This window comes from Penicillium oxalicum, chromosome IV (assembly GCF_001723175.1).
Source record: "Penicillium oxalicum strain HP7-1 chromosome IV, whole genome shotgun sequence".
In the NCBI taxonomy this organism is placed as follows: Eukaryota; Fungi; Ascomycota; class Eurotiomycetes; order Eurotiales; family Aspergillaceae; genus Penicillium; species Penicillium oxalicum.
The window spans coordinates 2,370,828-2,396,929 of record NC_064653.1 but is presented as its reverse complement, the minus strand read 5'-3'; the positions used below and the strand labels follow the sequence as shown (position 1 = coordinate 2,396,929).

The 26,102-nt window shown below is 51.7% G+C and overlaps 10 protein-coding genes across 10 annotated transcripts; 7 read left to right on the top strand and 3 right to left on the bottom strand.

Moving 5' to 3' along the window:
• Positions 1 to 416: 416 nt before the first annotated feature.
• On the bottom strand, positions 417 to 1,054 carry POX_d05617 (uncharacterized protein; the record flags this gene model as incomplete). The annotated part of the gene is made up of 2 exons (XM_050114458.1): positions 417 to 913; positions 1,036 to 1,054. The coding sequence occupies 2 exons, from the start codon at positions 1,052 to 1,054 to the stop codon at positions 417 to 419; spliced, it is 516 nt and encodes a 171-aa protein (XP_049969409.1).
• Positions 1,055 to 3,231: 2,177 nt separating this feature from the next.
• Positions 3,232 to 4,166, top strand: POX_d05616 (uncharacterized protein; the record flags this gene model as incomplete). Its single annotated transcript, XM_050114457.1, has 4 exons — positions 3,232 to 3,397; positions 3,483 to 3,511; positions 3,600 to 3,737; positions 3,810 to 4,166. 4 exons carry the CDS (start codon positions 3,232 to 3,234, stop codon positions 4,164 to 4,166), a joined length of 690 nt encoding a protein of 229 aa, XP_049969408.1.
• Positions 4,167 to 4,859: 693 nt separating this feature from the next.
• On the top strand, positions 4,860 to 7,081 carry POX_d05615 (uncharacterized protein; the record flags this gene model as incomplete). The annotated part of the gene is made up of 2 exons (XM_050114456.1): positions 4,860 to 5,286; positions 5,385 to 7,081. The coding sequence occupies 2 exons, from the start codon at positions 4,860 to 4,862 to the stop codon at positions 7,079 to 7,081; spliced, it is 2,124 nt and encodes a 707-aa protein (XP_049969407.1).
• Positions 7,082 to 10,058: 2,977 nt separating this feature from the next.
• POX_d05614 (uncharacterized protein) lies at positions 10,059 to 12,642 on the top strand (the record flags this gene model as incomplete). Its single annotated transcript, XM_050114455.1, has 2 exons — positions 10,059 to 10,745; positions 10,822 to 12,642. 2 exons carry the CDS (start codon positions 10,059 to 10,061, stop codon positions 12,640 to 12,642), a joined length of 2,508 nt encoding a protein of 835 aa, XP_049969406.1.
• Positions 12,643 to 13,288: 646 nt separating this feature from the next.
• On the top strand, positions 13,289 to 13,656 carry POX_d05613 (uncharacterized protein; the record flags this gene model as incomplete). The annotated part of the gene is made up of 3 exons (XM_050114454.1): positions 13,289 to 13,374; positions 13,478 to 13,541; positions 13,606 to 13,656. 3 exons carry the CDS (start codon positions 13,289 to 13,291, stop codon positions 13,654 to 13,656), a joined length of 201 nt encoding a protein of 66 aa, XP_049969405.1.
• Positions 13,657 to 14,000: 344 nt separating this feature from the next.
• On the top strand, positions 14,001 to 14,515 carry POX_d05612 (uncharacterized protein; the record flags this gene model as incomplete). The annotated part of the gene is made up of 2 exons (XM_050114453.1): positions 14,001 to 14,218; positions 14,380 to 14,515. The coding sequence occupies 2 exons, from the start codon at positions 14,001 to 14,003 to the stop codon at positions 14,513 to 14,515; spliced, it is 354 nt and encodes a 117-aa protein (XP_049969404.1).
• A 932-nt stretch (positions 14,516 to 15,447) lies between these two features.
• Positions 15,448 to 21,274, bottom strand: POX_d05610 (uncharacterized protein; the record flags this gene model as incomplete). Its single annotated transcript, XM_050114452.1, has 9 exons — positions 15,448 to 15,741; positions 15,800 to 16,729; positions 16,786 to 17,300; positions 17,372 to 18,191; positions 18,236 to 18,609; positions 18,956 to 20,111; positions 20,163 to 20,546; positions 20,601 to 20,773; positions 20,833 to 21,274. The coding sequence occupies 9 exons, from the start codon at positions 21,272 to 21,274 to the stop codon at positions 15,448 to 15,450; spliced, it is 5,088 nt and encodes a 1,695-aa protein (XP_049969403.1).
• Positions 21,275 to 21,826: 552 nt separating this feature from the next.
• Positions 21,827 to 22,966, top strand: POX_d05609 (uncharacterized protein; the record flags this gene model as incomplete). The annotated part of the gene is made up of 2 exons (XM_050114451.1): positions 21,827 to 22,257; positions 22,333 to 22,966. 2 exons carry the CDS (start codon positions 21,827 to 21,829, stop codon positions 22,964 to 22,966), a joined length of 1,065 nt encoding a protein of 354 aa, XP_049969402.1.
• Positions 22,967 to 23,267: 301 nt separating this feature from the next.
• POX_d05608 (uncharacterized protein) lies at positions 23,268 to 24,102 on the bottom strand (the record flags this gene model as incomplete). The annotated part of the gene is made up of 3 exons (XM_050114450.1): positions 23,268 to 23,771; positions 23,860 to 23,973; positions 24,040 to 24,102. 3 exons carry the CDS (start codon positions 24,100 to 24,102, stop codon positions 23,268 to 23,270), a joined length of 681 nt encoding a protein of 226 aa, XP_049969401.1.
• A 410-nt stretch (positions 24,103 to 24,512) lies between these two features.
• On the top strand, positions 24,513 to 25,294 carry POX_d05607 (60S ribosomal protein L35; the record flags this gene model as incomplete). The annotated part of the gene is made up of 3 exons (XM_050114449.1): positions 24,513 to 24,515; positions 24,573 to 24,712; positions 25,033 to 25,294. 3 exons carry the CDS (start codon positions 24,513 to 24,515, stop codon positions 25,292 to 25,294), a joined length of 405 nt encoding a protein of 134 aa, XP_049969400.1.
• Positions 25,295 to 26,102: the final 808 nt, after the last annotated feature.

Sequence of the window (26,102 nt, the reverse complement as noted above, 5' to 3'; positions counted from 1 at the left end):
GAACAACGCACTGAACAGTGCTTCATTCAGCCTACCCGACTCTTACATACAGATCTCCTGTACCAGTTCCACTAAAGGGTTTCAAATAATGGGCACAGTCTGTTTGCCGGATTTCAAAATTTCCCTCAAGACCTTTGCGGGATAAGCAAAATGGGTAAAAAAAATCATTGTTGACATGGGTATCTTATGAATGGCAAGTGAGACTGTCCAGATTGCACCTTGCCTAGCTCTTCACCATGGCATACCTCTGTCTCAGCTCACATCTGGCAGCCCAGCTGCTTTGAGGGAAGTCCAACCTAAGGTTCGATGCTCAATGATTAGGTTTTGGGAAGACCACAACTATCATGCATTTGCACTCATGAAGAGCAAGGAGAAAAAAACTCACCGGTTCTTCCTCGGACATGATTGACCCGGCATCAGTACCGGTTTCGGGCTTCACTCAGAAGCGCAATCGCAACGGTCCACCCAGCTATGAGCCCCAGGATCCCAAAGGTGATGAACACGCAGCCGACCAGGGCAACTATCACAGCGCGCGTGACCTCGGTCTGAGACGTCCAGTAGCCGTGTAGGCGGCGAGCAGGAGACAGGAGGCAGGCAAGGAGTTTTCTGGCCATCGACAGCAACCCCCCACAGATCTTGACGTGGCGTGGAGTTTCTCGTTCGCGGCCCTGGTCCTCATCCCGCTGTTCTTCCCCGAGGTCCATGAGAGGGATGTTGATGATGGTGGCGTCGGCGGTGGGACTCTCGGTGGGAACTACGAAGGCGTTCATAGCTGAGGGTGCACTTCGGTGATCTCTCCGGTCTGTCTGCGAGAAGGATGTCGTACAACCGGATCTGTAGGAGGAAGGTGCGGTTGAAAGTGTACGGTAGGATGGAAGCTCGATGTCCTCGGCAGCATCGAGAGAGTGATGGTCTATTGTTGTGTTTGAATCAGTGAGGTGTGATGATCAAGCGCAACGTTACGCGGTTACGCGGTCCCATCGTGAAGCAGCCTCATGGTCTGTGATCAGAGAAAGATGAGCAGGAAATCCATACCATTTGTGTTAGGGACCATCGTGGTCGATGATGAGTGAGCACGCTTGAAAAGAAGTGGGATGAATCGCAATAAGTGCTCGCGTGAATTACTCGGGTGAATTACTCGGCAAGGAGATGTGCGTTGAGATTCAGAAGCATCAAACAAGAGATAGAGAACTCTCATGGCTCTACCTAAAGGTTTGGGAAGATAATTCATCCCGGGATTCAATGTTTGCTACGATAGCAGAGTAAGGCTAGTCACGGATGTCTCTAGGCTGCTTCTCATACTACATAGTGAGACGAAAGTACACTTCCCTTGTCTTGCCTGGGTCTGGCATTTCATGGATTCCAGATTCAAAAGCGATGTGTGACTCTCCGGAAGAAACGCACTTTCAGCTATCAAAGGCTTTGTCATGAGACCCATGCCAGAAGAGTGCTTTCCAGTGATCATTCTGCACTGAATTCAGTCTAGGTTTGTTTCGAAAACGTGAGTCTCACATGCTGAGCATAACTGATTTTTAGACCCGATGTCAATTTTGGTCTAGGTCATTTGCTAAACATCGGCCCTCCCGTCTATTGCAGTAGATCTCAGCCTCAAAATCTACGGCAACGCTGGTTCGGTGGAATTTTGACAACGTCACATCTGTACAGTAGATATTGCGGATTCTTGATCTTGGAGAGGTCGGTGTTTTTGATGTCCGGTGGATATAAATCGGTACAGTCATCTTATACATAGATCATATCTTTTCAATGCTCACATGCCCGGGCTCCAGGTTACTTAGCCTACCTTTACAAAGAAGATGAGAAGTTGTTTCTGGCTAAACTTTCCAATTTAAATGTACGCAATTATTTGCTGACCATCCCATACCTATATGACATCCAAGTCAAGTTGACGACAAGCAGGTACAGTTCCGTGTGACAACACCGCACTATCGGGAACCGGCATCCATTTTGAGCCAGCAGTGATCAAATGAATTGATACTGCCGCTGTCCCTTTTGCCGCTCTCGAACCCTTAAGCTGTCTGTTACTGAAGGAAGAGCAGTTTTCACATGGTCACGTATGGTAAATCTGTGACTCCGATAACTTTTCGACGAATCAGATGGCGGCGCAGTGCGTCTATGGCTTTCGATACATTCAGAATGGATGTCGGCCTCTTTAAGTCTGCGAGCAGGAGAGTCTGCACACAACTGCTGCTTACAAGGGCCCTACCTCCCCTGCGGGGGAGGGGGCCAAGGGGGGAGAGGTGGAGCCAGGGACAGGACTGTGGCACGATGACTACGTGCTGATATGTAGTATGCTCCAGATTGGGATTGTTGGCATCAGGCAATTCGAGGTGGGTCGCAGGGCGACCTGACAACCTGCAGGCGGGTTGGTTGATACATGCCGCAAGTCACATGCAGATTGGCTGATCGCGATCTTGATCACAGCAAGGACGTTGCGGAGAAGATCCCAAACTCTTTTATGATGGAACCTTGAAAACTTGCGTCAACAAATACCGACAATCTGATCCCATCAGCCAAGGTGTGCCATTACAAGAAACAACCATGAGCCGGACAAAAGAGACGAGCCAGCCATGACGTCGATGGGCGAAGATCGGAGGCGGCCCATGCTCACTGCTTGACGGAGTGGCTGTTGTGGATGGAGTTCCGGGCGGAAGTGTAGGATCATTAGCGCCGCTCATTAAGCAGGTCGGGAACTACTGAGGAGGTAATGTTTATGTGGCCAGCGAACTGAGTGATCTATAGCTATTTTCAGTAGTAGTAAGTTGTCTGGTAGGAACGAGACGGACAGTGCCCTCTTGTGCAGGAAGGTGGATTCGGTACCAGTGGCTAAGTACCTGAACGGGAGAATGCATGGCGGGAGGGGCAATACTTTTCACGACGCCCATGGGAGTACATCTCGCCAAGTACAGGAGAGATCGAATCATGTCCAGGGCTGCAGTGCACAAGGAAAATCTTTGTGCATTGAGAGCCGATCTCGAGGCTGCCGTTGGCGATTGGCGCCCCCTCATGGGTCCTTTTGGGGTTCCTTGGGCGCCCCTCTCGGAGTGATGGACTGCCCCCCAACCGGATCGGCCGTCTTCCCTTTTCCGGGCTTTTGGGGGCTTTTGGCAATGAAGATCAGTCGGGTCGCAAGGCTCTCTCTTTTTCTCCTTCAACTTCCCCAGACAATACGTCGCTCGCTTTTTTCCCACCCTCATTGCCGCTCTCCTCAAGATGGCTCCATTCCGCAATTTCCTTGGGCGCAGGTCCCAGCCGAATGTTCCCACCGCGGAGACTGTGGACGATACTCACCTGGCACCGAATGGCCGTCCATCACTGGCAAACGTCGCCGTGCGCAAGAGCACCGATAGTCAACACCCGCCTGAATACAAGCTGAGTGGTATGTCCGGAGTCAAGGGTCGATTGTCCATGTGATCGATCCGCAAGACAAGCCATATCATTGCTAATGTGCTACGATTCCACAGTTGTCAACGACAGCGGCGTGTACTTACCGGTATAGTGGATTCGCTCAATTCTCTTGCGGGACCGCGCCTCCCACTGCCAGGATGATCGGACTGACACACTTTCCTCGACATCTCTAGCCATCACCACCGGAGAAGTCAAGTTTCTGGGGCCGAGTGCCCGGCTCGTCGCGGACAGAAAATCACCGAGACCTGGTCAATGAGAACGAGCCTTTCTCAATCTCCCGCGAATCCTTTGATTCCTACCGTCGCTCATTTGTACGGTCCCGCTCCATTCCCAAATATTTGGCCCAGGGTATGAAATCATGTTCACTTGCTGATTTGTCTTAGGATATCTCTGCGCGGTCTCCGGTGATCTACGCTGACGCCGCTCCCTCCCGAACCTCCCTCGACTCCCGCTTCTCCCGCCCGTCCATGCAATCCAGTCACTTTGAGCGGCCTGAGCGTATGGAGGAGGAGTCGGGCTTTGAAGAAGTAGGCCTCAATGATGAACCGAAGCCGAAAAAGAAGAGCCTGTTCTCCCGCTTCAATGACTCTGAGACGCAGCCGCCTACGCCAAAGTCATCAACTTCATTCGGTTTCCATATTCCCGGCCGCAAGCGTGGACAGAGTGGGAATGCTGCGGAATTGAATGCGGTGAAGACACCTACAACCACCGTCACACCCACTTTGCAGAATGCGGAGTAAATGAAGTGACGGGGAGGCTCGCACGATCAGACGATAATATCTATAAGGACATACGGACACTCGGTTTTGGTTACGAAGGGGCGTTGGGGCTTGCTGGAATGGACTTTGGCCAAGAGCCAGGAGTTTGCTTGGGCTACGGATGACTTGCTGGAGCGGTGGGGCACATTAGCTGGTCGGCATTAATGTATCTATGAATGTCGAGTCTTGGTGCTCCAACATGACTCTTTTTCTTCTGGTGTACATCAATTAAACTTTTATTTTGGTTCATTTCCATTCTACCCACTTGGTCCGTACATTCTCAGAACCTCTTTTGTAAACAGATGATGCGCACATCAATTTGTCCTTGTAGCCAGATTCAATTGGCAATAGGTAAAAACTTTTTCAGGATTTCTGCAAAGCCAGAATATCTGTTACTGGAAGAGCCTTGTCGCCGTTCGTCATGGTCAATGGCATAATTTGCGTCTCGGATAACTTTTTGTATGCGGGATGGTCACCTCTATCGGCCATATCGGGCCGCAAGTATCTTATCGGTGCAAACCCTGCAAACAACCGGCAAAAAAACTTCCCTCCGCCTCTAATTAAAAAAAAAAATATCCACCGGCACGCCAAGGACCAGTAGCTCGCCAATTCACGGACGTTTGCTATTGACCAGATCCAAACACATCATCCGAATCGCTGTGATTTGATTTTACAATGGCTGGTGTCAAGCGTCGTGTCGACGTCGCCGAGGACCGCAATGGAAAGCGGAGCAAGAGTCAAACCTCCGCATCGGTGAAGAAGTCCAAGACAGCGGTTCCCTCGAAGAAGACTGCTGCGCCGTTCGACAAGAAGGGTACCAAGTCTGGAAAATTCGACAAAAAGGCCTCCAAGAAGGCTGCGAAGGAAGACTCGGATGATGATGAGGACGACTTCGACATGGACGATCTTTCATCGGACGACGGCGCCGACAACGATGATGAGTTTGAGGCTTTGAATGACGACTCTGAGGATGAGGATATGGAGGATGTGAACGATGAGGAGGAGGAGGAGGAGGAGGAGGAAAAAGCTTCAAAGAACGCCAAGTCTAGTCAGACTTCTACACAAAAAGGCAGCCCCCAAAATGGCGATGAGACGACAAAGAGTGAGTTTGCACAAAGTAGCCAAAGGCTGCGACAAGCTTTCCCTCACTCCGGGACTCTTTCTGAATGAGACTAACATGGGATCATCTTTTCTCATTAGATAACAACTCTCGCGAGTCACACATAAAGCAGAAGGCTCTCCAACAGGAGCGCAAGATGGCTAAGCCCAACGCCGACATGATCGCGCGATCCAAGAAACTCTGGGAGCAACTACGCCGCAAATCACACGTGCCTTTGGAGCAACGCAAGAAGCTCATCAAGGAGTTGTTTGAGATTGTTACTGGCCGCGTGCGCGACTTCGTCTTCAAGCACGACTCGGTTCGTGTCATTCAGACCGCTCTCAAGTACGGCAACCTTGAACAGCGCAAGCAAATCGCGCAGGAATTGAAAGGCAGCTACAAGGAGCTGGCACAGAGTCGCTACGCCAAGTTCCTGGTTGGTAAATTGATCGTGCACGGAGACTCGGAGACTCGGGACTTGATCATCCCCGAATTCTACGGACACGTCAAGCGTCTGATCCGTCACCCGGAAGCTTCATGGATTCTTGACGATATCTATCGTACAGTGGCCTCCAAGGAGCAGCGTCGACGAATTCTGCGTGAGTGGTATGGTCCCGAGTTCGCCATCTTCGCGGATGAGAAGGAGACGTCGGAGCTGTCTCAGATCTTGGAGGCGCACCCGGAGAAGCGGGGACCCATTATGCACTTCTTGCATGAACTCATTAACCACATGGTGCAGAAGAAAACGACGGGTTTCACACTCTTGCATGATGCTATGCTGCAATATTTCTTGAACACCAAGCCCGGGAGCACCGAGGCGACCGAGTTTATCGAGCTACTCAAGGGCGACGAGGAGGGTGATTTGGTCAAGAACTTGGCCTTTACAGCATCTGGATCGCGAGTGATGTCTCTCGCTTTTGCGTATGCAAACGCCAAGGACCGCAAGTTGCTCCTTCGATTCTACCGAGATACCATCAAGGCGATGGCTGGAGATGTGAACGGACACATGGTGCTCCTCGCCGCCTACGAGGTCATTGACGACACCAAGTTGAGCGCCAAGTCCATTTTCTCAGAGTTGTTGAACCAGAATGAGTCCGAGGAGGTGCGCCACGAGGAGCTCTATCACCAGGTCAACGACCTAGTCGCTCGTGTTGCGGTGCTCTTCCCTTTTGCCGGTGACCGCGTCAAGTGGCTGCTGCCCGAGGCCGATCTGGAAGTTCTGAAGGAGGTTCGTGAAGTCCGCAAGGAGACCTCGAAGAAGGACCCCACTGTGCGGCGAAGTGAGTTGGCTGCCGCAGCCTCTCCCACCATGCTGGAGTTCATCGCCGCTCGTGCCGAGTCTCTCTTGGAGACTTCCTTTGGCTGCCAGTGCATTGGTGAGGTCCTCTTCGACGCGACGGGAGACAAGAGCGCCGCACTGAAGGCCGTGGCGCAAGCCGCCAAATCCGAGTCGGAGAAGCGCGATTCGGCTGCCTTTGGTCGTCTGCTCAAGTCTCTTGTTCAGGGAGGTCGGTACAACCCCGCGACCAAGTCTGTGGAGAAGGTTTCTCCGCCTCTGAACTTCCACGACCTGTTGTATGAGCAGATTCGCGACGAGGTTGTGGAGTGGGCCACAGGTCCCAACACCTTTGTCATTGTTGCCATGGCCGAGTCGGATGACTTCCAAGGCCAGGCGGAGCTGCTCAAGACCTTGAAAAAGAACAAGAAGGCCTTGACCAAGGCCGTGGATTCTGCCAAGGGTGAGAAGAAGGCGGGGCCCGCGGCCAGCGGTGCCAAGCTGTTGCTCGAGAAGTTATAGATGTGACCTAGGAAGGAGACGTGCTACTGTCATTATCTTGTCTTGGGTTATCTCAGATCTGGGCGTCTTTGTGTTTCTTCTTCTCTCTGTTCCATTTTTTTATCCCCAGTGTTTTTATGGCGTTTATTGTCATCCACACGGAAGATGTATGAAAAAGTCTTCATGATCTGTACAACCAGATTTGCAAATCACAATGCATTGAGGTATTGTTCACTGCAAGCGAAACCTGCACATCTCTTCCATCTCCTGCCCTTTGTATTACTCTCAGGTCAGGCTGGTAATACCGTAGCGGTGCAAGAGAAAGAATTGGTGTCCAGAAGGCCCTTGGTTTCGGTAGATGCTGTGAGTGTCGAGAAATTCTTTAACTTTGAGAACGCTAGGACTCCATGCCCTTTTGGGACTGTGTCTAATTCTTATTAACTGGAACTCAAAATATAATTCCCTTCCTGGACAATAAACCCCACCTCCCCTAACACTGACTTCAGTCGAGGGTAGGAGTGGAAGGCGTCCGAGCAGCTATGAATATTTCTAGGCCTCTTCTTCAGCCGCGTACGGAATCCTTCTCATTCTGTACAGTCTACCATCCATTCAGGCGCTGTGGTTTTTACCCCCTTTACTCGCGGTTCTCGCTCCCAGATGCCCTGATCATGCTCTATAGCCACCGAATATAATCTTCCCCTTCGTATACATAAGTCTGACATGAACTAGATCACACTTGAACAAAAGACTTCCTACAGTACGTGTACGGGTAGTCTGCAATCAAATCCAATCTCGGACTCGTCACTCCTTCATCGGTATGCTGATGGATCATACAGACCATGCTGATCAATGCGTCCAATGATTGCCGCCTCCTAGCGCGGGGGCTGCTCCACTGCGTGTGGGTTCGAAAGAACGAGAGCTTCCAATTTCTTTTGATGCGAAAAGATTTAAAAAAAAAATGGAGCAAGATAGTCGGACAGGTATCAGTTTCATTATCCACCTGTGGATCTCAGGACCACTTTTCACTACCAAGTGCGAACTGGAATAAGATAGTGTTGACTAGGTCTTTTATTGCCCGAACGCATAGGATGGTCTCTTGGCTCTATAGGTCAAAGTACTATTAGTGATAAATGAGTAGGTACGCTCCTCATCCTACAATATGGAATTTCAAATTATAAATTGTTCCTAGGCAGATTGACAGATTCCGACGATGGGGTCAAAAGACACCCATGCATGTACTTACGTAGCATCGTTGAGACCAGGTTTCAGAAGCGAGGAAGGTTGTGACCACGCAGATAGAAGAGAAAAAGAAATTGAAAGCCCGTAGCGGCACTGGATATTATGACCAAGTTACTCGAAATTTCTGTACCATAGGTAGCTTGGTTGACTATCAAAATTATGCAAAAAATTACTGACCTGACTTTGAAAGCCGTTCGCCCGGCATCTGGCCTGTGTTCAGTTTTATAATTGAAGCTTTCCGGATGAAGGGGGGTGACTTCCACGGTTGACGGGTGGATTAGATGGCATTTTCAGTACACAACATAATATAGAAAGATATGATCAAATGTATGAGTTATTGTAACATTTTGAAGCAGAGGGGCAATGGCCATTAATATTGAATTGAACTCGCCTCACCAAGAATCCATGGTGCTTGAAGCACGGTCCGTCCATCCTCTGGCAAAGTCACAATTCGTTTCAAAGTCGCTTCCCGATGGGTAGACACCACTAGAGTAATGAATCCAGGCCCCATGAGTGTTGCGAAATATTTCTCTTTCCGACTTGCAGATAACTGAGTACCTCTGAGTGCAACTTCTGAAGTTTCTATCGAGAGACACGGCCAAGAGTTTTACCTGTGTAGCTGTGTACATGAACAGTGTCCTATACGGTGTCGACTGGTCACTGCACGAGGAACGCTTGAGGAGGGACTTTTCTTCATCCTCTGCGATTTCAAAGAGATCTGGTACCTGTATTAATGTGCAGAGCCTTACGTGGGCTCGGGTTCTTTGGAGTGTCTCGCAGCATTGCTTTGGTCGTCGATTGGGCAGTCTTGAAGGTGAACCGCGAATTGCTAATAACCAAGGCAGCAATTGAGTCACTAAGTGAGATGAAGATCATGGCTCTCCAGATCTTTCCACATTGTTGTATTTTGGCTCACAGTCAGGTGCCTCGGGTGATTTTCTTCCCTGTGTTGTTTTTAGCTTTTTTTTCCTCTTCAACTCTCCTTTTCTCCTCACCATCTGGTTTGTTCTTTCAGGTTCCGCCTCCTATGCCTGAAGATCGCAGGTTGATCAGGCTGTGGGTGTGAAAAGCAATAAAAGGACTGAATGTCATATTCTATTTCAAATCATCGAAGTACTCCCTTCGCCGACAGTTGCTGCAGATCAACCCAAAGGTTCCCCAAGATGCACAGGCCACCCGAAGGGCCATCCCAAGATCACCGATTGTTTCATCGACTGGACAGTTGCACTCAATTGAATGCGTCCAGCTCACCCTGTCTGTAGCGTTGTCTGCATAACATCTCCTTTCTTTGTTCCCACTTTTATTCGCGTGGCTCCTCTGGGTCAATCCCCTTTCCTGCCGTGTCCTAGCCATGAGCCGAATAACTTCAAACACACTCGCCCCAATCGGGCAGTGATCTGAGCACGCTAACGGGCATCCACCCTACTGTCCGTTCATGCCTCTGTTGCGCAGGTTCAGGGGCAGCCACCAATTAAGAATACTCACACCCTTGGCCTAGACCTAATCCATCTCCCTAAGAGACGGGATCAAGAGACATTCAGACTCAGAACGAAGCTGGGCCACCAGGTGTTGGGGAACTTACGGGCACCCATCGGCCGACGAGGCGTCAAACTATCCCAATTCGATTGTTGCGATCGTCCATTCATTGACCTTTGTTTTTGCCATTGTTTTTGTTCCCTTTCTCCCTCTTCCTTCCTCTCTCTCCCTCCCTGGCTTCCGAGTTTCCTTTCCAAGTCCTTCTCCCCCGCGACAGACACGCATGCCCTCCCTGACCTTGGCCGACCCGGACATGATCCTGCCCTCCGATGGCAGCGAGCGCGAATCCCAGACCCCGTCCCCTCCTTCTCAACTGCTCTATCTGTCCAATCTCAACGCCCACTCCAACTCCGCCGATCTGAACGCTTGCGCCACCGGCCGGGGCCCAAAAAACTATTCGCGCCATAATTGGACCTATGAGGATATGAATGCAAGTCGTCGGTTGTCCGATATTGGCGAGGAATTGTCGCCCGCCCGATCGGATCGCTTCGACGATGGAGCGTTACCGCCAGAACTCCAGCAGCAAAAGCCCCTACCGCAGCCGCCGATGTCGCCGCTAGGGTCCAAAAATTCACCACGACTCAAGCAATTGGCCGAGGCGGAGCGACAATACTCGAGCAGTCTGGGAAGACGAGGCAGCTCCGGTTCGACGGTCAGCGCGAGGAGTGGGCGCACCTCACGAGAGGCGCACTCCCCGCACACGATGCCGGAGATTTCTCCGAATTCGAGTCTGGGGGAACCGAGACAGTCGAACGAGAGTGTCGTCCAGGGCCCAAACGGGACGAGGTTACCCGAGAACATTATCGCCGCTTCGACAGTCAATGGGAAAGGCCCTGGGGAGGATCTCTCGTCGGTGATCCTGAGCAGTGAGGCGGAGAGGATTCTCGAAAATGCGAAAAGGCGTCTGACGGTACGTAGGGAAGGCCCGTTCTATACCCCAGCAAATGTAGACCTACGGGGACACGGAAGATTGACTGATTGCGTAGCTGATGGAAGGAAACCTGAATCGCGCCCGCTCGACGGTGCGTCAGACGCCTTCATCTTCGCCATTGGGACTGCACCCCGGGGGATTGTATCGATCGATCTCCAAAGCAGACCGCAAAATCTCAGCCTTACGACGGCAGTCCACGGTGTCATCCCAGGATGCCTCGGCCAACCGACACTCACGCGTCCAAAGCGAAACCACTTTCCCTGCCGAGTCGAATCTGTCGAGCGACGCAAAGCCCCCGTCCCGATCAGTCTCAGCGATGGAGTCAAGCAGCCCGGCCAACTTCAACGACGAACGTTCATTTCAGTACGCGCCTACGAGATCATACCTCACGCACCGTGCATCGATTTCCTCGATCCGTCCTCCTCACTTGCTCGGTACTCTGTCGTCTTCATCCGTGACTTCCTCCTCCCCGGTATCAGTGGCATCGCCGGTGCTGCAATCGCCCGTGATTCACGAAGACGTTTCCTCGGCTTCCTCCCCTAAGGGTCTCGGTATCACCACACAAGGTGCGGAGTCTCCATCGAGTGGAGAAAGCTACAGCCCCGTGCTTTCTTCCAAGAACGTCCTGCCGAGCCGGTCACAGTCCCAGCTGCAAGTTCGGGATCTTCAGTACCAGATGAAGGGTCTTCACATTAAGATTTCATCCCTCAAGGTACGCAATCAGGAGGAAAACCTGCGGCGTCGCAGCCTACAAAGCTTGCGAACGCCCAGTCCCCTCACTGCCGCAGATCCATTCCTGCAGAATGCCCTGGAGGCTCGCGACGGCCGGAGCAGTCAAGGGTCGAACCCTCGACGTGGTGGGAGCTCGGAGAATGTGCGAGGAGTCCAGACACGCTCATCTCGCGAAGAGATCGCCCCGGCTCGCACCGGGACTCTTCACCCGGAACAGAGATCCAGTTCCTTCGCTCAGCAGAGCCCGGCTCTGTCGCAAGACCCCGGTAAATCATGGCAAGGCACCAGGGACGAGGACGAGCAGACCGGGCGCCAGTCCTCTGCTGAAACCATGTATGAGGATGCCGAAGAAGGTGATTATTTCGACGACGGGGAGATTGATCGAGAAGCGTTGGATGAGATCTTACGGGAGCCACTTGATCCGGATCTCGCCACGCCTCATGAGGAACGTGAAGACGCTTTTGACTATGAGCACTTTATTCTCCACAGCGCTCTGGGCAACTTCTCGCAGCAGCTCCGTCGCACCAGCGTCAGTTCCCACGGCTCCATCGAGACCACACGACCGGCGCAGTCGGCACAATCGGTGCGACATTCCCGCAATGACAGCTCTCTCTCAGTCTCCACGGTGGCTACCTTTGCGACCGCCACGGAAGGCGAATACCCCGAAGACGAGGACGACCTCTTGTATTGGGACCGCAAATTTAATCAAGAGCTCCGTCAACGCCATCAGGCACACCCCCCCGGGGCGCTCCATGGGACTACTCGCTCCGCCACCCTCCGGGCTGGCCCCAATAGCAGCCATCCTCAGCGGTCTCAAACTCCTCAAGCTGCGAACCGGAATGCAGACTCTACGGCCCGATCATCCGCTGCAGGATCAACCACCCCTACCGCTTTGGTCTCTTCTCTCGTCTCGAGCATGCGCGCCGTATCCAGTCCCCGATCGGGGACTGTCGCTGCTGGATCCAGTGAAAGCACCAACGATGATACTCAGATTCTAGAGCGAGTTTTTGCCAGTCTTGGCAAGGTCTGTACAGACCTTCAAGCCATCACCGATTCGGAGAACCCCGACCTGCAAGCTGCCCGTGTTCTTCGACGTCGTTTAGATGCGGCCCGAAGGGTCTTGGATGGTGAGCTTGATGCTTGATCGGTCCGGACTCCTTTCATTTCGATACGACGTCCAGACTGCTACGTAGCACCACATTCCGTCTTTCTCTCTAATTTCCTTTTTTCTCGATCTGGCTTTGGATTCTCATATCTGCAAAAGTTGGTCTGTTTGTGCATCTCCGGACATATGATACACGTTCCCTCTGTTTGATTCTGCCTTGTCGGTTGGCACTACGATACCCAATTTCTTCCCATTGTCTCTCTCTTTGCTGTCCCCCTTCCACCTAATTTTTTTTTCAGCAATCATCTTGGCTACATGTTGTCGAATCGGCGACAATATATATCTAAATAATGTCAAATACCTATTTTATTCTACCCTAATGATTCTTGACCGCGTTTCTCCTTGCTGAACAATTACACTTTGGACAAGACAACAGTTGTGAAACCCGCCCGCCGGCACCAGCTCCCACTCATTCATCTTGCGCGCATCATGTTCATCCACACCTGACTTGCCTCCTTCTCCCTTTCGAGGTTGATCGGTTCACGAAGAAATGCTCCGCGGACTGACCGGGAACCTTCACTGGATGCGCCATCGGGAAGGTGGCCGGCACATCTCCGAACTTTGCTCCACCACCAAGTCTCTTTGGGGTTGATTCCAGAGTATCACTTATGTTCTTCCTTTTTGGATGATTATCTTGGTGTTACCTTTTGATCTTGACCTTTCTCGCGATCTCGACGCGACTCGTGACGAGGTTTCATCACATCGCCAAGGGTGATTGCTGAGCCCCTGATTCGTTTTTTCCCCCGTTGGCCCCGCGTCTGTTGCCTTCCCCTCCACATCGGCTGTGATCGACGCGCGGCGATAAGCAGCAAAGCCTGTCGCGTCATCCTGCACGTTTAATCCGTGTGGATGGAATAGGAGTATTTCGCAATACCAAGGTCAGTGGAACGCCATGTCGAGTGTCTACATAGTTCATTCGAAAAGCGCTCATTGTTTATCTAGATACTAAAGTTGCCTACTTACCCTTTGCGCGCGACATCGGGCAAACTTTGAGAAGCCAGAAATAACGTCCATTTCTTCTTTTACTTCGCACGTGGAGCAGGCAAACGGAATCAAGCGACCAAAAGAAAAAAAAAAGATAAAATAAGACACTGCCTATTTGATCAACAGCTCGACATCAAAGTTGAGTCGCCGCTCAGAATAGCTGGACATCAAAGTCAACTATCAATTCTTGTTGACCATTCCGAACCTCCAAAGAGAGAGAAAGAGGAAAACAGCACCAATTAGAATTTCATCTTTGAGAAGAAGACATTCCCCCCTTTCAGTGTCTATCCTCGATCGACCATCATTTTCTATCACACCGAATTCGACTCCTTGGGCTCACATAAACGCACAACATGAGCCGAACGTCACACTCCCAGCCAACTCGTCGTCTCCTCATTTTCCAGGAGACGCGCAATCCACTCAATACCGCTGAAGTGGCCTACCTCCCCGTCAACAAACTCGGGCTCCCAATCTGCGGAGATGGGCCCGATTTACCCTCCATTTTGGAATTACCGCTTCATATTCTAAAAGTCTTCACCGAGATTTTCAATCAACCAAAGTACAAGGGATGGTAAGTATCCGTTGATTAGGATCGTTCTCTATTCTCCTCTTGTCTCTCCCCTCTCATCCCTTCTCTTGCAGACGAGAAACTTTACCCATTGCCATTTATTCAGTCGCACAAAACCACAGGCACCTTCGCTAACTACGTCTTACTTGGGGCAATGATCACAGGGCCGTCCTCTCTGCAGGTCGTTATCACGACACCTCAGAGGAAGGTAAATTCTACGCTGTGGTTCTGGAACAGACCCCTGTGCCGGGACAAGTACAAGACCATGGTATGAGGGACTCGGGGACCTTTTCGCCTTGATCCGGTGGTTTAAGACGTCGGGCGACGCGAACAAGCGGAGCGAGATCAATGCGTCATGGGCCGTGGGGAATGAGTTCATGTTTCACGACGGAGGTGAGGGGAGAGCTTCTCGTGGACTAGTTTTTTTTCTTTTATTTTTGAGATTCTTTCATTTCAATCTCTCGATTTGGAGCAATCGAGCCCGTTTGCTTCCTGCTTATATACCTCAGGCGGGATAGGTTGACGGGATTGATCCAGCTGCAGTTGGAGAGGTCCTTACTTTAATCTCTGAGATTTTGTTTCTGGTGATTAGAAACGGGTTGAAAGGTTCTCAATAGCAGCTCCATCGGTCGAAAGGACTGATCCGATGTTGTATTCCGGTTGAGCCATGGCATTTTCAAACCAGTTCTCGGCAATGGCATACACTTTTTGAATTGGTACCTTTCTCTACGAAGAATGTCATGTAAAAGTAATGGTATGAATGATATTAATAATCCAACAGGAAAAGAAAAAGAAAAAGATACCGTGATACTCGAAAGAGAAGCTTCCAGCAACAATAAACTCCGGCATGTTTCGCCGTTCATCCACCCCAAAAACACCGCTTTGAAATCCCAAAGACACCTGAGCCCCGCGTGCGATCTCATAAGCGATCGCAAGCACGAGGCTTTTTTTGTTGGCGTCGCGCGCAAAAAAATAGAAATGCGAATCATCTGGATGGCTGTCAGACAAGCCACCCAACAGAAAACCCTCCGTGGTTGAAAGATTTTAAAAATGCGTCATCTCTTCCGAAATCATACAATATTCAAAGACAAGGGTACTGTTGGTTCGTGACCTTGCAAGTTTCAACCGTCAAGGCGAATTTTTTTGTTGTTTTAGTCTTTTTTTTCTTGCAATCCGGTTCGACGAATCTCGGCGTAAGGTGTTTTATGAAGGCTTGATTCGTGATTCATGATCTAGTTGTGCTGGGGAAGAAGAAGGCCCGCGACGTGTCGGAGGTCGAGGGAGCGCGAGTCCTGGGGGTCAAAGACGGCGTGGGTTCGCTCCTCAAGGTAGTATGGAGTGACTTGGATCATGTCAAACCAGCGAACGGCGGCCTCGTCGCTGCCGTCGACAGCCTTGAGAACACTGGTGTCCGGACGCATGACACTCTTAGGAGGGATGCTGCGCATGCGAAGGAGCATGTGCAAAATACGAGCAAACTGCTCGGACTGGGAATAGTAATATGGCGGACGTCGCTCGAAGGGCCACTGGAGATCCTTGATTAGAAACTGGGATAATCAACAAAAAGAGGTGATGGGGACTTACGCGCTGCGCGAAGTTTTCGTTGTCCCAAGAACGGAACAGCCAGCAGATGCGCTCAACACAATTCAATAGAATGATAGCCACCAGGAATGTCTCAAACCAACCAGTCTTCTGGCGCTGCAAGAGGCGGCGTTCCAGGTCATTGAAAACCGACTTGCTCAGCTGCATCGCACGCTTCTCAGTGGCAGCACGCAATTGACTGCACAGCAGAGCATAAGACTCGGGGTCGTTGACTTCCTCGATTGGGAGTCGGCCCTCATCCGAGGCTTGCGAGAGCGAGTGCATCGACGTAGGAGGAAGAGTGGGGTTGCAGTACGTCTTCCAGGAGAGATCATTGTCAACCAGAATGTGCGTAGCAACCCAGAGGTCCACGACACGCTCGAGAAGGCTGTCCTTCTTGCTTTGACTGAGCTCAGAAGCCAGTTGCAAGGTTGACTTCATGAAGGTAGAGACCTCACGCTCAATCAGAAATTGGCCAGTCTTTTTGATGTACACCTCCATTTTACTCGGGATGTCATCCGAGTCGCTGTCGAGGAGATAAATCTCTTGAGCTGGGGCTGAGAATTGGTCCTCACCAAGACCCTGCAGCTGCGGATCCAGGGCTGAGACCGATGTTCGGTGGCCTTGCAATCCGGTGATGGCCACGAAGACCATACTCTCTTCTGAGTGAGTTACTTCGATCCGACCCACGTAATGCTCAAACTTGATCTGATTCTTGATGGCATTTGTATCATGGAAGGCAAGAGTGGCGTGGAGGTCTGCTTTTTGGTCAGCCGCTGAATCGATCAAGGATAGAGTAACATAGATGAGGAGGAACGCACTTGTGTTGTACAGCTCGAACTCGTCAGTCAAACGGGTCCGAATGCACGGATGCTTCCAAAGACGAGCACTCTCTACACTGGCACAAGTGGTGCACGGAGTCTCGCGGGAACACTACACATCCTCGTCAATCCTGTTCGCATCTTCAACGTGACACGGACTGTACATACCGGTTTTCTCAGCACTCGACAACGAATGCAAGCTCCACGCTTACGCACTTCTTGCACTTCCCGACGCCGTTCGGCAGAGAAGCGGCCACGAACCTTGGGCTTGGCCGGCTTGTTGGAGTCGCCAAAGTCGTTGACAAATCCCTTCGCCTGATTGTTCGGGTTCATCGCAATGGGTCGCGGGTAAGACGCAGCGCGCTGCGTGGCAGCGGTCAGGGACGGGTCGTGCTCCTGTAGGCTGTCAAACAAGAGTTGTTCATGAGTGGTCAGCTGTTGATTCCACTGGCCCATTTTCAGCCCCTCATCGTCCAGAGTCAGGCCTTGAGGAACCATTTCATTGGCCGAGGCCGCAATCAACGAAAGCTGGGATTGGCGCGCATTGGAAGTCGAATCCGGTGTCATGGAGTGGTCGCCAAGCGGAGGGGACATGGAGGTCGGGTGATCGGGAGTATGACTTGGGAGAGCGGGAATTGGAGTACCGGTGGCCTGGCCATTGCCTACATCGAAGACGACACAAGCTAAGTGTCAGTGAGCTTGGCCTGTAAATTGTCCATTGGAGAGAATTCGTTGTTTGGAGACAGGCACTTACCATGTACGCTTTCGTCTTCGGCCTTCACGTCAGACTGAACGGTAAATTCGGCCTCCAATGCTGGATCAACAACCACCGTCTTCCCCCCGGATGTCACCGACTGAGTATAGGCCGGTCCTCGTTTGGTATGATCCGAGGCACCCACCTGGCGAGACGCCTCTGCAAGCACATTGAGACCGTCGAAGGTGGGGCGAGTTCCAAACGAACCGTCACCCTTCTTGCCCGCGGGCGCATTGGGATCCTTATTTGCGTCCCCCTCGGTGAGGTCTGGGAGTTCATGCAGGCGCAAAAGCACGCGCTGTCGATCACGGAGCGGAATGGCCTGGCACTTCTTGACCAAGTGGTTGGTGAGGCTGTCGATACGGCCCTTGGGAAACTTTTCGCCGCACGCTTTGCATGTATGCTGGTAACGGTTGCTAGAATCCTCGAGTTTCGGGCCTCGGGTGAAGAATTCGAGGATAAGTTGATTGGGCTTGCGACCCATCGTGGTGGTAGTAGAGAAGAACCGGTGTAGGTCCGGGGAACGTTTCGGTGTGTTTGTGTGAAGAAGGTGGGGGTTTAGAGCCACGGGACTCTCGCGGACGCGTCGGGGGCCGGCAACAATCGCCGGCGACTCCGATCGCCTTTTGGTAGCACCGTCGAGGTCGTGAACTGATCTCGGATCACTCGTGATGGCCTCGGCCACAGAGCAACGCGCGATACGGATGAGGAAGAGGGGGGGGGGGAAGGGCAGAAACTCGGGCTCAACACAACGCGTCAATCCGACGTAGCGGGCGACGGCCTCGACGGGCGAGGGCAGGCCAAGGAGCCAGGCACAGCCCTGCTCTCGAGGTGCACTGAGCTGTGGTCGTCGCTGCAGCGAACGACTCGACGCGAGCGGTTTTCTTTTGGTGATATGCGGGCAAAACTGAGGGGGCAGTAGAGGGCGGTCTGGGGGTTCACAGGGGATCGAGAAGGCGATGAGGCTTCACCGCACGGGAGGCGGTGATGGAATGAAAAGGCGGTGATGAGGTGATGGGGGGATAGCGAGATGGATGAAAAGGCGGTGATGGCAGAGAAGTGAGAGGAGGTGAAGGCGGTGATGGAGGGGGAAAGCCGGTGAAGAGCTTCAGGGGTGACGAGGACGAGGAAAGAGGCAGGCGGTAAACAGAAACAGAAAACGGGGTTTGGAGAGGGAAGGAAAGAGAGAGAGGGAGGCGGTGAGGTGGCCAAGTTGGTGGAGAGGAGGCGGCAATCACCTGATCTAAGGGCTGTATAAGCGTACATGACGTCCACCAAACACACGCACTCCCACCGATGACTATCGTGTTCCAGGCTCCAGATTTTCTACCATTGAGTTTGTTTCCAAATGGCACTTTCCATAACACATCCACTCTGCATTCCGGAAAGTGTGTATGTAAGACGTAAAGAAAGCTAATCGGTATCAATACCCGGGCCGCCTCTATCATCCATATCATCCAGAGGTCTTCACTGGAGACTTGGTGTCAACCCAAGAGTCCGCTCTGATTGGAATCACTACGAAATCATGGAGTAAGAGCGGCCATGAGAATTGTATCGAAATCATTGTCATATTACGCTAGCAACTGCGCTGTTCAGGCCATCGCCAAGGGACACCCAGTATCTCAAAGATCCGTCGCTCATCGCGACCCTCAAGCAGTCGACCGTTGTTTACTTTCACTTGTCCGTTGCGCAGGACGCCTGTGAATAGCCCTCGCTGATTCAGGCACATGCCCTTTTTGCGCGCAAGTAGACGCATGCTCCTATTGAAGAGATCGTTGCCTGTGAAGTAAAGCAAGGCCGCGCCGAACTCCGCTCCGGGCACAAAAAGCAGATCCAGGCGCCGCCAAACCTGGCTCCCTGGGAGCTTCGACGCCCCTTGCCATTTCGATCCATGGCCGTTCTGTCGAGAGGTCTGGAGGCCAACTTGCAAGAACCCACTTTCGAAAAGCATGGGGACCACACTATCGAGAACGACGGATCGAATCTGCGTCAAGGTGGCTTGTGGATCCGTGATGAGCAAGTCAATGTCACCGGAATCAGGTGCACCGCGACGGTAGGAACCTCCAATAATTACCTGCAATCTATTGTCCACTGACCGTGCTGCCTGCTGGACAACGGCTGCGTGGGCTTCCACCTCTTTGCGGGGTACACGTTGAGCAAAGTCGTCGTATCGCTCGATGCCAATGAGCTGATTTGTGGTCAAAGGCGCTCGCTCTCGGAGCTCGGCAAGGCTGCGGTAACCTTGTGCGACCCATTTGGAGGCCTGCGCTATGCCACATCCGTAAATACCCAAGAACTGCTGGAGAATTTTATCCTCTTTACTTTCGTGAGCATTGTCGAGGCGACGTAAATGGTCTGTGAGAACGATCTCCTCGATCTTGTCCGCCAATCGAGCGCCAATCCCGGGAATGAGAAGAGCTTGTCTTGCTGAAGTGACCTTTTTGGATTGTCCCTGAAGGGCGTTGATGGCCTTGCGATAAGCAAGTGTCCGCCAATGATCTCCAGTTCGAGAGTAGTAGTCCAGCATCTGCTGCAGAGCTTCAAGAGTGCGTTTGTTGGGGCTCTCAATCTTTGAGCCAGTAGTGCATTTTTGCATGCAAGCAAAGCTGCGCGCCCATTTATCATTACTGGGCACGGCCGTCGTTGCTTCCGGTTCATGTGAATAATGGAGAGCCCGTGGGTCGGCTTCCCTCTCAGATTCGCTGGCTTCATCATCTGTCGACTCCATAAGATCAAGGGCCTGTGTGTCTCCGTCAGCCATATTGAACCATAGAAGCTGCAGGATACGTACCAGACGGCTAGTCGAGCGGGCCGCTGCTAGCAGGTCGTCCAGCGCATCGGTCTGGCAGGCAGACTCGCCCTCGATCGACTTGAGTCCGGCGTTTGGGCCTGCTACCACTTTCAGGGATTGCCGGCTATCCTCTACACGCTCTAGCAGCTGAGACCGTGCTGGCTCCGGTGTTTGCTGTTTCTCCTTTCTTGGTGCCTTGAGAGCCAGGGAACCTGACGAGCTTTGCTCTTGCTCGGTTGAGTTCGGTAATTCCGCAGTTGAAGCATCTTGAGGCTTAGAGCCAGGACCTCCCTCTACCTGGAAACGATTCTGCATGGGGCACAAAACGGAGCGAAATCGTATGCATTCTGGAGGGTAGGTCTCGTTCACAAGTACGACTTTATCCTGAAGTCCTTCTCAGCTGAGGTTTGGCGAGCTCATCAAGTAAGACAAACCTACCGGCAGAGACTCAAGCCCAAGAAACTTCATAAGATCAGAGCAAGTCAAGTCCTTGTCTATGACTACATGCGTAATGCTGTTCACCCACTCTGTTACCCAGTGAGCGCCGAATTCGCGCGCTCGCTGGATTCGAAGTCGACGCGAAGGTGAAATGTCATTATTGGGAAAGAAGACTTGGACGATTAATTGTCAGTAGAAAGCAAGCAGTGGCAAACGGTAGTTTTTCCCTCACAGATGACAAGGTTTTTGAAGATTCGCTGCTCCTCTGGTACGAATTTAATGACACTGTTCGTCCGTTGCTTCTTTGAGGCCGGGCGTTCCCCCCTCTTGGCAGTTTTTGTGATGCTCGGCATAGCGCTAGTAGTTTGAGTTCGTGTGATAGTCCTCAAGCTAATCTCGGAGCTCGCATCCTGTTGTCGGTAGGTTGAGTTACGAGCATGGTCACCACCAGAGATCTTTTCGCTGGTTTCCAACGGCAGAGGGGCAGTGTTTGCTCGAGTGAGCGATAATTGATGAACGCGGGGAGAAATGAGTCCACGTCGTTCTGACGATTTCGCAGGTACACAGCGTGTCAGAAGACGCTCAAGCGAATCCTCGTCGTCTGACGTCTCATCAGGGTCGTCGAGATCTTCAAGCGCACGATAGAAGGTCGCCTTGCTCCTACTTTCAGACATCACGTCACACTAGTCCGCCATCCGATAAAGCGGTACTTTTTGGACCAACGAAACCATTGTAGTTGCCTAAAGTAAAGCAGCCTAGTTGTAAATGGTAGTAGGTAGAAGAACTGGATTACGCTGGCATGGGCAAGTCCGACCATGCTTGTGGGTGTGACATGGACCAGAGTCGACCGTCCCGTGGACGCGCCCAACAAAGCGCGAAATTGTCGCCAAGTCACGGGACTACGCCGCTCATTAAACCCGATTCGGTACATTGACAAGTGCCATGTGATTGTTCCAGACGTTCAGATCGGGGGGCTACCTGACCTTTGAGATACTGATTAAATTATGATGCTGGAATTTCAAGCCTGCAGCATAACTGATTATTATGTGAGCCGGTCGCAGCACCAATAACGGACTTTGCACTCGGTCTCAGAACCTGGCTGGCATTGAGATCATGTGATCAAAATGATGTCCGCGGAGGTGAGTTGACGATCATGGTAACCCTCCGGGTCAATGTCAGTGGCCGTTTATTTGCTTCCCCGACATAGGCGCATATTACAAACTGCGATGTGGAAAGCTCAATCCTCCGGAATGAGAACTATGAGGGCAGTGCTCCCCGGCATATATCGCTGCTCAGGCAGTCAAGTTCGAAGCACAGCAGTCCATTTCAACGCGAAAACACAGACGATACGCCATTATGCTGCTACAAATAGCATGCGAAATGCGATTAAGGAGGAGGTCAATAAGCCGGTGACAGTGCCCTCAGCCGCACAAAAACAAGCGCAGCCGTTGCGACGCGGTGTTCAGTTCCAGCAGAATCAAGACATGAAGCCCCAGCCAGGTGATAAGGATTTTAAGCCTCCGATGCTTGATCGCCCGATCGGGACCAATGCGCCACCGATGGCGGGCGAGAATACGGGTGTTGATTCAAGGTCATTGAAACAAAGGCGAGATGACTTTGTGAACTACGACCGGCACCTTGAGCGAAGAAAGGAATTGTATGCCCACTTTGACCACTCCGATTCAGCAAGACCTGCCTCCGACAGCTAACGTTTGTTTGGCTGAGTCTATAGAACACGACAGGTCGCTAAGCCCTATTTCCGAGAATGGTCAAATCTGCGCTTCCTTGAAGGAAAGACGTTCGTGTCAAACCCTCGGCTTTTCAAAGGCGACAAGGCGCTCTACTTCCCCAACATGTCTGGAATCACGTTGGCCCAGCCAAAGAATCGTCAAGATACGACCCCCGTTCTGCAAGGCAAAATCAGTGTGGTCAAGCTGTTCTCCAGTGTCTGGGCTGAGACACAAGTTGGCTCGTTCACGGGCCCGACGCAAAATCCGCGTCTGACCGAGCTTCTTGCCAACAACTTGCAGGTGGCGCAAATGGTGGATATCAACTTGGAGGAAAATCGCATGAAGGCGACCTTGGTTAAAATGTTCATGTGGAGTATGCGCCGGAAGCTTCCCGAGCAGCAGCACCCCCGATACTTTCTTGTGCAGAAGGGATTCACCGAGTCTCTCAAGGAGGCTGTTGGCATGATGAACTCCAAGGTTGGCTACGTCTACTTGGTCGATTCAGAGTGCCGCATCCGATGGGCTGGCAGTGGTAATGCCGAGCCTGCGGAAATGGAAACGCTCAACGCGGGCCTTCAAAAGCTCATTACGGAGAGGAAGGCCATTTACGAAGCCGAGCTTGTCAAGCGCAAGTAGGACAGGGGGGTTTTGCCTCAGGGGCTCATCGATTTGATGGATTGTCTCCTCTCAAAAGTTGCATTTGTATATAAGAGGGACAGAACGTGTATAACAGAAGACTATAGATACCACCATGACCTCGGTGGGGCAGAGATGTCATCTTCACATGTAATATCAGAAATCCGATGTGGGTCAGTGTTTGAACTCCAAACTCCCCAATGATATATGAAATAAGACAAAAAGAAAGCTCATGGTGCAGGTTGAAGGACTTGCGATGAAATGATGTAAGGTCAAAGACAATTGGACGGGCCCAGCCCATTCACCTGAAGTAGAGCAGCATGAGGAAACAAAAGCCGATAAAGCAGCCCAGGATGATGGCGTCTCGCCGTTTTTTGGTGCCAATTTTCCCGATCAAATAGTTCATTCCGGGCACTTTGCTCGCAGCGCCCACGATGCGCCGGTTGATGCTTGCAAGTGTCTCGCGCTGTATACCAAAGTTCTCGTTGATAGCGTATGCCTGGCTCAACACGCCATCAATCATGTTGTGGCTGTTCTCGACTCGCGCGCGTTCCTCGAGCATGTAGTCGGCCTCTTCGGCGCCAGGATTACTCGCACGATATGCATCAATATCGGAGCGGACATTGGAGAGTAGGTTTGCACGATCGCGAGCTTCAGCGATAGCGGACGTCAACCGATTGAGCTCTCGGCGGTGATCGGCCAGGATTTCACGATGCCGAGCGAGATTGTTCTGTTTCAGGGCGGACGAGGTCAAGGTAGCTTCGGAGTCAAGGAGACGGGACAGTTGGGAGATGAGTGCTTCGCGCTGTTTGGAATTTTCAGCCGGCGTATTTCCTCCTGACTTGTATCCATAGTCTTGACATTTGCAGGGGACATGAGCGGAGATAACCTACCCGTTCGAGGAGGTCCTTCAACTGCGACTCAAGCCTTAGCTCCTCTTCCGTGGGAGATTGCGGTGGTTTAGCGAGAGAGCTGAATTGCGCATATGTATGGAAAAGCTGCTCTGTCTGTCCTCGCTGTTAGTCCCCACAGGCTTGCCGGAGCATATTCACAGTCGGCGATGGATGTGATACCTGAGTCTCGAGGGATCGAGCTTGCTGCCGCAGCTGTGCCCAGCCGGCGCTGGTGGAGGTCATGGCCGGTCAAGAATTCAGTATTCGCTCAAAGTGAAGAGAATGGAGCAGCGGAGCGGATATTATCGCGCTTTCTTTGAATCATCATAATACACCCGGACTCGTCCAAGACAGTCCAGCCCGCTTATCAGTCGACGTAAGCGCGACCACTCCGATGGAAAAGGCGCTAGCCTCGATCCAGTAACCCAGGGAAGGTGTTTGCCTGAGTGCCTCAACACATTTGTGCCTGACTCCGGACTTAAAATGTGAATGCCTGAAATATCAGTCCACAGAATCAATTTCGATGTTCCATCACGTGCCCGCTTAGTGTGACCAACTCGCTTAGCCCTAGTCCCACAACCACAATTTGGTCCCATCGGACAATCTTCAATTCTCAACGCCGACAACCCAGCACACACAACAAAGCCGCCACCATGGTATGTTCGACTGCGAGCGCTCGCTCTGAATATCGCGCTGATGGAATTTTCGTCTAGTCGTCCAAGGTCAAGGCTGGTCAGCTCTGGGGAAAGAACAAGGAGGAGCTTGCCAAGCAGCTCGAGGAGTTGAAGACCGAGCTTAACCAGCTCCGCGTCCAGAAGATCGCCAACGGTGCTTCCACCAAGACCCAGAGAATGTGCGTACAACGATATCGATTTTTATCGACCAAGGCACCTTCGATCGATGGAATTCTGCGACGAGGGACCCGGGAAATGCGGCAATCATTGTGCATGAGAAAGAAAACTGGGAGCATTGCGACTACAACACGGACCTCTTTTCCATCATCATCCTTCGACAATTTCTTATACACAAAAATCTTTTAATAACGAATTCGCCGTGCCTGGGACCCGTCGCAGAATGAAATCACCCGCAAAGAGTCGCCAATTCACGAACCTCGAACAAATGTCGAAAATTTTCAAGATCGTGAACTAACCCACAATTTTTCTCCAACCACAGCTCCGAGGTCCGCAAGTCGATCGCTCGCGTTCTCACCGTCATCAACGCCAACCAGCGCGCTCAGCTGCGTCTCTTCTACAAGGGCAAGAAGTACATTCCTCTTGACCTCCGCCCCAAGCTCACCCGCGACCTCCGCCGCCGTCTCACCAAGCACGAGGCTACCCGCGTTACTGAGCGCCAGCGCAAGCGCCAGATCCACTTCCCCCAGCGGAAGTACGCCGTTAAGGTACGAAATCATTTTGCAGGGACCCGTCTGCATTGAATCTGCCGTATCTTTCAATATTCTTCAAGCCCAAGCTCGGACGATTTGTCCACCCTTGCGGTCGATCAATATTGCAGATACGAAAGTTATACATGCTTTCCATTTTCCCTGGTCCTTCTCCCCTCGTGGGTTCCCGAACACCTACTAATTACTTTTTAATCCACAGGCTTAAGTGCAGAACTTTTTCGGATCTGGAGTTTTGTGGGGGAAAAGACGTTACTTGCCCTTGGACACATTGAGCAGGATGTGTGATCTGTGGACCTGAGCAGGGTCGATTTTCTCTTTTTTTTTACATCCAAAAAATGGAATTTGATTATGTATCTTAAAACCACGATGCAAATCGACCCTTGACATGACATGACACTTTTTAGACTACTCCACCTTTTTTGCCCCTGCGGAGATGTGCAGGTGCGATTATCACATTTCAGGGACATGGGCCAGGCCTCATGATCTCTGTTCAGTTCGCCGGACTGAGCCATCATCAAACTACTTAGGTGGCCGAGGAAAATTGGCGTTTGATGAAAACCGCAGGGGGCTGGGCTGGTTCCAGATTTCCTGATGGGAATTGCCTAATCTCCTGTCGGCCGTCACGGTGTAATGCAGTTCAGTTGGCCCACCATGTATATCGACACTGTCTTCCCATCCATGCCTGAGCCCTGAAAGGTGGCGGTTAGGTTTGAGGCAAAAATATACATGTATTTCATTCATGCCTACTGGTAATACGTCACATTGATTGTTCATCATGCAAAAAGATAAGAATAGGCGAAGGGATGGATGCCTCTCGTGACAATTTGTACACGACGACTCA